At 50.0% G+C, this 12,425-nt stretch overlaps 1 protein-coding gene across 5 annotated transcripts in view; it reads right to left on the reverse strand.

The window, feature by feature from the left end:
* The window catches only part of spg11 (SPG11 vesicle trafficking associated, spatacsin), a 49,309-nt gene that overhangs the window by 23,225 nt on the left and 13,659 nt on the right, over positions 1-12,425 (reverse strand). For all 5 annotated transcript variants that reach the window (XM_038274248.1, XM_038274247.1, XM_038274246.1 and 2 more), the window contains exons 13-23: positions 11,895-12,022; positions 11,431-11,606; positions 11,149-11,344; positions 9,588-9,791; positions 9,407-9,513; positions 9,031-9,176; positions 7,517-7,681; positions 7,320-7,386; positions 915-1,077; positions 610-815; positions 423-531 (exon numbers count right to left, since the gene is read on the reverse strand). In XM_038274248.1, the coding sequence (XP_038130176.1) occupies positions 423-531; positions 610-815; positions 915-1,077; positions 7,320-7,386; positions 7,517-7,681; positions 9,031-9,176; positions 9,407-9,513; positions 9,588-9,791; positions 11,149-11,344; positions 11,431-11,606; positions 11,895-12,022 (1,667 nt within the window). The remainder of the gene's footprint in view (positions 1-422; positions 532-609; positions 816-914; positions 1,078-7,319; positions 7,387-7,516; positions 7,682-9,030; positions 9,177-9,406; positions 9,514-9,587; positions 9,792-11,148; positions 11,345-11,430; positions 11,607-11,894; positions 12,023-12,425) is intronic.

A 12,425-nucleotide genomic window follows, 5' to 3' on the forward strand; every position in this document is an offset into this window, starting at 1 on the left:
AAATAAAAAAATAAAAAAGCAATTTCATAAATTTTTGAAAAAGCTCCAGGGAGCCGCAAGGAGGATGCCAAAGAGCCGCATGCGGCATACAACTTTGGAGCCGCGGTTTGCCAACCCTGGTGTGGGGACGAGCACATAGGACGGCCTTACATGAACATATCACCAGAATGATTGACAATTAGGAGAACCACTAATTTAGATGATCCACCCGAAAAAAGAACATCCTCTACCTTTAAGGATGATCTGCTAACAGCCTAAAGTAATTAGATCAGATTAGATCCAACAACATATAAAACATAAAAACCTCTGACTTTTTATAGGATCAGTTGTTTAGATCTTGTTTTGGCTTAAAGTTGAACAGGTATACGCTTAGCCCATGATCTGTGTATAAAGAGCTGAGTGTAGGACAGTTAGTGGCTGACCTGCTGATACCCCTCATCTCCAGACTTTCCATCACTGCTGCTTCCAGGTAACCAAGCAGCTCTTCTGCCACTCCTGGCTCTGCATCCACCAGCTTTACAGCTTTAGACTCTGAAACAGTTTAGTACAGCAGTTTAACATTTTCATCGGAAAAAGATACTCAGTTGCTTTTTGTGTCATATTTTTTACTTAGAATGAGCAGATTCTTGGCTTGTGTGTGTTTTTCCAGTTGGCTCCAGTGCTGAAGGACGGTGTTCATGGCTCTGATGTCCACCCTCAGCTTTAGGCTGCAGATGCCCAGCAGCTCACAGAAACAGACGGCTGACGATGTCACAGACGGCACATTGAAACACTTCAGAGCCAACCTGTACACCTGCAACCAGACCTTCTGCAGCCTGTGGAATAAAACCATAATAACAAACAAGACCTTTTCTGTTTTCCCTGACCTAACGAGGAGCTGCCGAGAGAATAAAGGAGACAGGACGTGAACTCACATTGACTGGACGTCACTGCAGACACCCAGCTGCTGGATGACAACGTTCCCATATGCGAAAGAGGGACGGCCATGATGAATGTAGTACAGATAGTCTAGTTTTTCTACCAGAGCAAACCTGCCAACCAGTTGAGAGCTGGAAAAATGAGGCAGCTCCGATGTTTCTGTAGAGAATACATAAATGATGAGTCTCACTCTGAATTCAAGGGAAGCTGTGACTGTTGTTATGTTCTTGTTTGGAGAACTGGAGAGAAAATCTCGTTTAAGACCTCAGTAATCAGAAACTTTACGTTTATTGCGCGTATGAGAAGTTTTTAGGTCATTCGGATAGACAAAAACTGTCCTAAAAAAAATTATACAAACAAAGATACACTCAATCATGTTTCTCTATCCTTGTGGGGACTTTCCATTCATTTCTAAATCATTTCTGCTGTCTAACCCTGACCCTTACCCCATAAACAAAACCCCAACCAAAACGAAAGTTACTACCGTAACTACGGTTCTATGAATCCCGGATGACCGCCAGAGGCGGTGCTTCAAGCACTGAATGATCATTCTTGCGCATGCGCAGGTCGAGTATTAATGACAACAAAGTCAGCTGTGACCTGCCGGGGACCCACGTGACTCTATATAGTCACGTGGCACCCGGCAATCAATCCCTCAATCTTCTCGCGAAAGCAGAGATTCCGAGGGACCAAGCACTCTGGCGGTCATCCGGGATTCATAGAACCGTAGTTACGGTAGTAACTTTCGTTCTATTTCATCCCTACTGACCGCCAGAGGCGGTGCTTCAAGCACTGGATGACTCATATCAACAAGGTCACGAGGAATCAGCAACATTCAAGGAACAACGACTACACCACCCACCTAATGTGATGTAGAGGCATGCTGCTCGAGGATTCCCTGAAGCGGATGGGGCGCAGCCACATTCACCCTGTAGAACCGAGTAAAGGTACTAGGTGACTTCCAGGAGGCCGCACGACATATAACATCCAATGGCACCCCAGTCATAGCAGCAAACGATGTCGACATGCCCCTTGTAGAGTGGCATTTCACTCCCGCCGGCAGTGGCCGGTCCTGCAAGGCATAAGCCTTGGAGATCAAATCCACAACCCAGTGTGCAAGTCGCTGCTTAGAAAGTGCCTGACCTTTCCGTGAGCCAGCGTAGCAAACAAAAAGGCTATTTGTCTTTCGGAAGGATGCCGTGGCATTGATGTATGTCTCAAGGGCACGGACAGGACACAGTGGTTCAGAGGGACTTCCGGAGTCAAACCGGGCAAGATGGAGAGGCTGGGTGCTGCCTGCTGGCAGTGATACCTTAGGAATAAATGCTACATCAGCCCACAGTGTAACGCCTGAGCCATCAGGATTCCACCGGCAGCAGGGTTCGGCTATCGAGAGAGCCTGTAACTCCCCTACACGTTTTGCGGAAACCATAGCTAAAAGGAACGCAGTCTTCAGTGAGAGCCATTTGAGGTCCGCCGACGGCAGGGGCTCAAATGGGAGGGACCGAAGAGCCTCAAGCACAAGAGAAAGGTCCCACGCCGGTGCCACAGGGCGGTTGGGTGGGTGCAAACGCCGAGCACCTCTTAAAAACAGTACAACATCCTTGTCTCGGCCCACAGAACAACCATTCAGCCCAACATGCCAACAGGAAATGGCAGCCACATACACCTTTAAGGTAGATGGGGACCGTCCTTGATCCAGCAATGCCTGCAGGAAGGTCAGTATGTCAGAAACTGAGCACTACACCGGGTCCTGCCCTCTATCACGGCACCAGGTCGCAAAGACCGTCCACTTGTTAGCATAGACAGCTCGCGTGGACGGCGCCCATGCATTAGCCATTGTATGCCCTATGGACCCAGTGTATCTTGAGAAGGTGGACCCCGGCCTTGCAGGGGCCAAATCCAGAGCTGGAGCCGGTCCGGTTCGGGGTGCAAGATCTGACCCCCCATCTGGGAAAGAAGGTCTCTCCTGGAGGGGAGACGCATTGGCGAGCCGGAGCTGAGCTCGCACAGTAGAGGAAACCAAGTCCTCGCTGGCCAGTAGGGGGCCACCAGCAGGACCCTGTGCCCCTCCTGACGTACCCTGAGGAGAGTCTGAAAAAGTAGGTTGAATGGCGGAAAGGCATAAAGGAGGGTCCTGGGCCAGTCGTGTGCCAGAGCATCGTGGCCCAGAGGGCTGCTGTTGTCCAACGAGAACCAAAGGGGACAGTGAAATGCGTCCCTTGAGGCAAAGAGGTCCACGTCCGCCCTGCCAAAGACCTTCCAGATGCACTCCACCACCTCTTGGTGAAGCTTCCACTCCCCTGGAAGCGGCTTCTGACGGGATAGAAAATCTGCTGGCACGTTCTCCGGCCCTGGGATGTAGGCTGCTCTGAGGCTGGCTATGCGTGGAGCTGCCCAGGTCAGAAGCCGTTGAGTCAAGCACAACAGTTTCCTTGACCTCGTGCCCCCCTGGTGGTTGATGTGAAAGACCACTGTGGTGTTGTCTGACCTCACCAGCACGTGCTTCCCCCGCAAGCCTGGAAGAAAGCTCTGAAGAGCCAGAAGCACAGCCTGTAACTCCAGGACATTGATGTGTTCCCTGCCCTGCCGCTGGGACCATGTCCCCTGTGCCATTTGACCCCGCCAGGTTGAACCCCAGCCTGTGGAGGATGCATCTGTAAACACAACTTCCCGACGACACGGGAGGGAACCGAGCGGGACCCCTGTGGTCATAAACAACCTCACCCTCCATTGGGACAGAGACTGAAGACACTGAGGCCCCACCCGAAGTCTTCGGAGACGATGAGTGTTCCGTGTGGGATCCAGATTCAAGCTGTTCAACCACATCTGGAGGGGCCGCAATGACAGCAGCCCCAAGAGCACTACGGCGGACGCAGCTGTAAGCATGCCCAAGAGTCGAAGATACCGCACAAGAGGCAGCGCCATGCCGCGCCTGAATTCCGGGAGCACGCTCAATATACTGTCCACCCGCTGGGGTGACGGGCAAGCAGTCATTGAGATGGAATCCATGGCAATGCCCAGGAAGACAGTCTCCTGTGAGGGGGTCAGACTGCTTTTCTCCATGTTCACCTGCAAGCCCAAGCATCCCACATGATGGAGCACTAACCGAGTATCTCGAACCGCCTGGTCCCACGTCGCGGCACAAATGAGCCAGTCGTCCAGATATGGGAGGATCCTCAATCCCTGTGCCTGCAGAGGAGAGAGGGCCGCTGCAACACATCGGGTGAACACCCTGGGGGACAGTGAAAGTCCGAACGGGAGGACCCTGAACTGGAAATGCCTCCCTTGAAAAGCAAAACGAAGAAACCGCCAATGGGGCGGAGCGATCGGAACGTGAAAATAAGCATCCCTGATATCTATGGAAGTGAACCAATCGCCCGGGGAAATCGCCTGCAACACTTCCTTGGTGGTCAGCATATGAAAGGGCATGGCCTTCAAGTACACATTCAGGCCTCTGAGGTCCAAGACTGGACGCAGGCCCCCGGTCTTCTTCGGAACCAGAAAATACGTGGAATAAAAGCCCCCTGGATCCAGCAGGGGGTCCACAGGCACTATAGCACCCTTGGCCAGCAAGGTGCAGATTTCTTGGTTCAGTGCCTGTGCCTTCACCGGGTCGTGGATCACAGTCATCCTGACCCGGCCAGGGATAGGTGGCCGGCGGCGGAATTGAAGACGGTACCCCCGGGACAGGGTGGACAACACCCACAAGTCCGGGGTGTGGGCAGCCCAGAAGCTGAGCTGTCCCGGGGAAAAATAACCGACCGCCGGCCCTAAGGCATCATCTGCGGGTCCCCCGGCCCTTCGAAGGCCCAGGAGGACGCCGGCCAGACTGCGCGGCTCAAAAGGGATGAAAGGACCTCGTCCCAGCCTGGTCTCGAGCTCTGTTCCTCCGATCTAGAGCAGGTCCCCGGACCGATCTCTGACCTGGTAACAGACCCTGGGGCTCAGTGGGAGAAGGAGAAGGCACTAAGGACCTCCGTGAAGGACCCGCAGCTGCCCAGGTGCTTACTGGCTGGCGATCACGTCTGTGAAGCCCTGCCAGCTGTTGCCTCGTTCTAGAGGCCTGAGCCGTACGGTCCAAGGCGTCCAGTGCCGCTGAACCAAAAAGCTCCCCCGGGACCACAGGCAGGGCCCGGAGGGTCCTCCTACAAGGCTCAGTTAGTGGTGACTGCGCCAACCAGACCTGGCGGCGAGCATGAACCAGTGTGGAGAGTGTGCGTCCAAGTTCCCTCGTCATAAGAGCAAAGGCCTGCAGAGATGCATCAACCAGGCCTTGCGTGGCATGATCCAGCGGAACAGATTCCAAGGAGGAAGACAGGGCCAGCATAAGATGGGAGAGAGAGTTCCCAATCCGGCCCATGCGGGCCCCAGAGTCATAGGCCTTACAGAGAAGGTCGTCGGTAATACGGCACTGAGGACGCGGACAACGGGCATTGGGCCGCAAGGCCTCATCAGGCGGGATTATAAGAGAGGCAATGCCCGGTTCCACCGCTGGCATCTGCCCCAAGCCAACCTTGGGTGCCTCCTGCATAGCTGCCAGGACCCTGCCATCCGTCGTCAGACGTGAAAACGCCTTGGTGTCTGACCAGCAAGCATGCAGTTCCCGCACATACTCCGCCGAGGGAGGAACCACAAAGGCAGTCTCTGACCTACTGCGCCTAAAGAAGGCGCTGGAAGCCGCAGGCTGGGCCTGAGGAACACTAATCTGTAAACGGGCAAGAGCCGTTCGAATAGCGGATGTCACAGACTCCCCCGTATCCTCCTGGGAGGCAATGGAGTCCGACCCAGAGGCCCCGGAGCCCAGCTCCGGAAGGTCCTCACAGAAATGGGTGCCAGAGGCCGCCACAGAAACAGCATCGTCGTCATTGACTGACGTTTCATCCTGCTCGGTAGGGAGAGCCGTGCCGCGATCACCAGCAGTCTGAAAGGACTGGAGGAGGGCTTTCATTTGGGCCAGCTCAGTAGTGAGATGATCCACTCTGGTGGACAACCTCCCTGCATCGGTCCGTCTAGCACGCTTCGTCGGTACCGAAGGTGCAGCCACAGTAGATCGTTTGCACACCGCTTTCCCCATCGGCAAACGAGCACGCGGCGAAGCGCTCGCCCAGTCGGTAGGCTGCTCCAGTGCAGCCAACCGATCCAGTCTGACCGACCGGGGCATGACGCGACAGTTGGGGCAAGCGTCATCTGACAGCGCCTCCCGGAGATGTTCCACACCGAGGCAGGAGGGACACAAGTCATGCCCGTCATCCGGCTGAAGTGGAGCCAGACAGGTCGAGCAACATAAATTATCCAGCATCATACTGCTGAAAGGCGTGATCAGCCTGCTACCAAGGACAAGTCAACACGAGCAGGAAACGCTACTGGCGACTCGTTGTAGGAAAACCCCCGCAGAGATTCCAAACTCAGCGTGAGCAGAAACGCCACTAGCAAATCGATTATTAACTAAAGATGAACTCAGCACGAGCAGAGACGCCACTGGTGAGTTTAGGCAAACAAACTATAGAAGAACCCAACGCGAGCAGAAACGCTACTGGTGGGCTTAGGCAAACAAACTGAAAACAACTCAGCGCGAGCAGAAACGCCACTGGTGAGTGTAGATAAACAAACTATAGAAGAACCCAACGCGGGCAGAAACGCTACTGGTGGGCTTAGGCAAACAAACTGAAAACAACTCAGCGCGAGCAGAAACGCCACTGGTGAGTGTAGATAAACAAACTATAGAAGAACCCAACGCGAGCAGAAACGCTACTGGTGGGCTTAGGCAAACAAACTGAAAACAACTCAGCGCGAGCAGAAACGCTACCGTGAGTCAAAAGAGCCACAAAATTAACGTGGCAAATCAAAGCGAACAGTAAACTACTGCTGAGAAAAGAACGAAAACTTACCAGTCACCGCAGATCTGGTAAGGTGAAAGCAGCTTGTGCAGCGCCTGGAGGGCGAGACTTACCCGCAGCTCCGACCAAACCCGGTCACGGGGCTACCAGCAACAAGCAGCCAGGAAACTAGTGGTATACACAGAAGCAACCAGCTTCACACGACCACACTCCGGTACTCAACACACCTGCGCGCGAGAAGAACAAAAGGGATTGATTGCCGGGTGCCACGTGACTATATAGAGTCACGTGGGTCCCCGGCAGGTCACAGCTGACTTTGTTGTCATTAATACTCGACCTGCGCATGCGCAAGAATGATCATTCAGTGCTTGAAGCACCGCCTCTGGCGGTCAGTAGGGATGAAATAGAACTCAATTCACACCTCAATCCTAAACCTAAGTAACAGCATTTGTACCCATGGGGATCATGCCATGGTCACCATAAGTGCAGGGGGTCCCCAAGATGTGCTAAGATTTATGGAAAAAGTTTCCCATAATGTAAGAAATACCCGCCCAGGCTTACCAGTAGAATTCAGAGTGTTTGGCGCCTGCCAAGCAAACAGTCTGGATACGTCAAGAGGATGGAGAGACTGCAAAAGAACAGGATAAATACAATAAGAAGACCTCTACCTCCATGAATGCAGCTGACCAGACATGGCATTTATTCGACAGTTGAAGAAAAAAAAGTTTCTTTTTTTTTTAGACCCCCAGAGTGTTTACCTGAAGGAGTTGATAAATGGAGATGTCAGATGATGGGCCATTCCCAAAACATCCAGAGGGAAAGAGTGCAGCTCTCAGTTTGCTGTGGGAGGCCAGCGCCATCTTCAGCAGCTGTGGGTCGACAGTCCTCTGCACACTTCCTGCCTGCTGACCTTGAATCATCACCTGTTCCAAACAGCGTAAAGAACAGTGAAAAGAGTCCTGGTATAAAAACCACGACCCTCAAACAGACTTCTACTGTTCAGCTGAAGATGCCCAGTTCTATACTTTATCCTAACTATCAACCTCCATCTCAGACAGCGTCTCCTTCAGGCTAACCTCGGTCTGTCCATCTCTCTCCTTTCACACAGTGGCCATCTTTGTCTGTAGTCTTGTTATCAAAACATGACTAGTCCACTCCTCACATACCATCCATAAAACATCACCAGAACTGCCTTGTTTTGACACTCCTTGTTCACTAGTACATCCAGAATCTTTTCCCTTCTTATCTTCCAGCAATCACAGACTCTAATTGTCACCTAATAGTTTACAGATTTCAAAAATTCTAGATGTATTTCTACTCTTCCCCCTAGACTGCAGCTGTTCCTGTGAAGGCTTGAGGGCGGATTATACTTCTGCAACCGCACACATCAAATGTCGCTTGGGTCTGGTCGTGAAGCAGTTTTGCTGGTTTACATCTGCACCATCAGTCTGGAATTTCTAGGGACGCAAGGGGGAGCCTATTCGAGAACTCGCAAGGACTTCGGTGGATGGTCACGAGAACTTCGGTGGCGGAGGTGGGAGTGTTTATCTTCTAAAAAACAATGGCGTGTCTGCAAGTTATCACTGTCACAGAGATGGATCTAGAGTTGCTAGACATCGAAGAAGAACAGGTTCAGTTAATAGAGTTGGCAAAAAGACCGATTAACCTTTCGTCGTAGTTGTCCATTGTAGTTGTTCCTCGGTTTTTAAAAGTGGCGGGCCCCGGCACCGGATCGAGAAGGACAACCACACTGACAGCAGGAAAGGGGTACCAAGGACCAATCACAGCTGCTTTTTGTCTGGGCACTTCCGCTTGAGGTCTGCGCAGGTTAGCGACCGTCCGGCGCGTAGTTAGGATTTTTTTGAGATGTTCAACGACAGTTGCAGGAGCACTGCAGTCAGAGCTTCACTCTGCTCTCCCTTCTATTCATCATACAGAGATTCTTGGACAACCCCTATGTTAGACCAAAACTTGACTACAAGTATCATCAATAGAGGTCCATCTCCTTGCTAATTCATGTCTGTCTTGCAGCAGGTCCAAGGGCTTCTGTTCAAACAGAGCCTTAAAAGTCAAGGTCATCTCCATCCTGGCTACTCAGCTGTATCAGCTGTAGTGTCCTGAGATCCCAGCCTCTTCTTTCAGGCCACCTTATTCCATCCAGCTCCATGTTCCCTATATTTATTAGTGTTTCCTGTAGTGTGGTTTGAATCACTGCTATCCTGTTTCTACGGTGGTCAGAAATGGTGAGTTAAGTGGAGATCTTTTATTTTACCTGATCAATCCCACCATGAGCAAACATGATTGAGGCCAGAGCCAGCAGACTGTGTCCCTCCAACAGCAGACTGCTTAGAGATGCCTGGCTCCCAGGAAGCAGCACCTGAGCACTGGTCAAACTGGCCTGGAACACCAGTTCTGGATCTGGAAACAAAGACAGACAGAAAATTAGAGTGACATTTCTCTTTTTTCCTGTTATTTAAGTCAGGATAAATTGTTCTTGAAAGAAGGATGTTTGGTACTTTATCAACCGCAGCAGTTTAACTCAAGTGGAAATCAGATCATCCAACATTGATTATGTTGGTATTTTGATTCCACACCATGACCAACATTAACCTGTGAAGAGAAGCCATAGCCAGAGCCATTATGGGTACCTGACAGGTTTCTGGTTATCTCCTGGGTTTTCACCAGCATCTCAAACCAAGGCTGACTCCCAAACAGGCTCTGATCCATCAGCAGCGGACAGTTCCTGGGCGTTAGTCTGTGGAGGTGGTCCCACAGTAGATGTTTCACAGAATAAACACAGGAACAAGGATTTGATCAGCCGTGCCATACCTGTAGTGCTCCAAGTAGGTATAAAGCAGGTACTGGAGATTACGTTCCAGACAGAAAGAGACAAAGGCGCTGTGTAGGTCGAGGCCTACGGGAGAGCAGTACTGAGGTACTGGAGGAGCTGGAGCCATCAGCCCCCCACCCTGAGCCAACCGCCATAACAGCTGCTCCAAGTCTGACATCTCCTCTGGGATGAACACAGCTTTCCTGGGGAAGCAGAGGGCATTATGGGTAAAATGAGACTGAATAAAAGTGAAGCCTGAACATATTGAAGACCAAAACCTTTAAACATCCAAGCTCTAAAAAAAAAAAATATATATATAAAAAAACTATAAAAAAACCAAAACACTGAGCCGTTCTGTTGGTCCCAGCTTCCAGAGGCCTGGCAGGGACAAATAAGGAAGGTCCCATTCGTTGCTATGGTTATAGGTTTGGATCTAATCGTTGGGCTGTTTCCACCAGATAGAGTTCCTGGAGGTCCGGCCTGGATGTCCTGCTCCCTTTATATCCGTCTCTACTTTCACACTTGATGACCTTCTAAGCATGAAGTCAAGCTCTCCAGAGTCTGGCTATAGACATGATTAATTGACATCTAACAGGTGCAGGACAGCAGACCACCAGGGACCAGAACTGAGGAAACCAAACTACAGTCTACTTCCACAAACTAAGGGCAGACTTAAATGTTATTATGAGTGAATTAAAAACACAGCTGGAGGATGATTTTAAGTATACTTTAATTTATACTGTGAATTGGTTGGAAGGATGGGGTACATTGGGGTGCTGTGGTTGCTGAGGAGAGGGTAGGCCAGGTGTGGGCATGTGGGTTAGGGGGTGGGGGGTGGCTATGCAGAGTGGTTTTCTCTTGGCCATTGGGTCCTGGACAGAGGTGGGTAAAGTGAGTTAGGAGGATCCAGGGGATGAGGCTGAGGTCGGGCTGGTTGGTGGTCCGTGTCTGAGGCTACCGTAGCGGTGATGGTTTGTAGCTGAAGCCATTTCATCCTGGAGGCGGTTCTGGTTGGCTGGTTCATTCTGATTGTGCTGACCCGTCTCTAAATGCAGGGTTTGGAGATCATGGGTGACCTAGTGAGGGTATTGGCTGTGTCAAGGCGGTGTTCTGCCCTGGTCCCCGGCCTTTGTTGGACCATCTCAGGTCTCCACTCTGCTTTAACTTTAGTATATTTTTATATAATTTTGTATAATTGTTCTAATAATACTGCAAAGATTTTATATTTTATATTGATAATAGTGGGACTAGTTCCGTAACCTGACCATCAGTTGGATTCAACAAGATGAGATATTTGTTTTTTTTCCACCTGGATCATTTATCAACATATGCAGAAATGTCTTAAGTAGAGGTAGAAACTAGAGATGACTGGACTTTGTTCCCTTCCTCCTACCCTTAAACCTAAAATTGGACCCAAACAGCCTTAAGCTGGATATGTTGATACTGACCCTGATATGTTCATGAACAGGAGAACCACTAAGAGGAAGAATCAGTGTTTCTTTTCCAAAACCTTCATCTTAAAACACAAGGAGCTGATAGAAAAATGAATAGCTACTCTACCTAGCTAGAAGGTCCAGGACGTTCTCCTTGAAGAAGATGCTGCACGCCGTACTACTGCTAACCACCTCTGGAGTTATGTCCGGCCAGCAGAGGGAATCGGAGCTCCGTTGGTTGTGAATCCATTCAACCACCTGCTGCTTGTCGTGGAGAGAAGTTAGGTAGCGCCACAACACTGAAGAGTCTCCAAGGCTCAACTCTGACAGAAGAGAAGATCATTGGTGTTCAAATGAACAATGTGGGGCTACAGAACCCTTCTAGTTTGGTTTGGACTTGGTTCCTCACCTGTGTGCTGTAGCCTGGATAAGAGAACAGCAGTCTGGCAGTCATGGTCCCAGTTCTTCACCCAGTGCAGTTGGATGTTCCTCCAGAGTTCTCCCACCTCCTCAGGGCTCCTCTGTTCAACCAGTTCCTCCAGCAACTCTCTGCCTTCTAGCTCATCATGAGCAATCTGAGGAACCCTGGAACATTTAAATCTGATCAGCTGAGGGTCCCAGACATAGAACAACGTCTGTTCAAGAACAAAGAATTAAGAACTTTTTCCGTCAAACAGTAAGATAAACTATTGCAAGGAAATAAAAACATGAGCAAAGGAAAAATTTATTGGTTTATATAGAAATCTGCATCCATGTGAAATCTGAAATTACTAATGAAATAAAATATAAACACCCCTTCATATTTATTATTTTGACATGTTAATTTTTTCTGTTGAACATGCGCATTCATCTAAGACAATACAGTCTGTGTACCTCTGAGAAAGGGGATCAGCGGGACAGGACCTTGCTGGTAGTAAACCCAGCTTCTCCATCTTCCTGATGAATGAAACACTCTGCATCTCATCTTCAGGCAAAAAACCCTGGCTGGACATATCCTCCACCTGATCCATAAAACATAGAGCTATAAAAAGCAGACTGGCATGGCCTGTCGAGTAAAATGCATGATAGAAAAACACGTTCAAACAAAAAGGAATTTCTAAGAAAGCCTCGTAAAACAAGTCAGCTTTTTTATCTTTAATGCAACGCACCATATGGAGCAGGATTTTGGTCCATCAATTAAAGTTTTCTACAGAAAATGCTGAACAGATTTTCTGTCTCAAATGGGTGACTGGAACAGAGAGGTCTGCTAACATCAGAGCTCTTTAAGGGTCAACCAGCTCTTTGAAATAGACTGGTACTCCTGCATGTAGAGTCTTAAAACTGGTACCGGAACTTGATCAAGTCAACAAGCACACTGTTAGATTTCTCACCTCCGACAAAGACAGGCAACAAAAACTGTCTCCT

Source organism: Cyprinodon tularosa, unplaced genomic scaffold, assembly GCF_016077235.1.
Source record: "Cyprinodon tularosa strain WSP-4 unplaced genomic scaffold, ASM1607723v1 ctg900, whole genome shotgun sequence".
NCBI classification, from domain to species: Eukaryota; Metazoa; Chordata; class Actinopteri; order Cyprinodontiformes; family Cyprinodontidae; genus Cyprinodon; species Cyprinodon tularosa.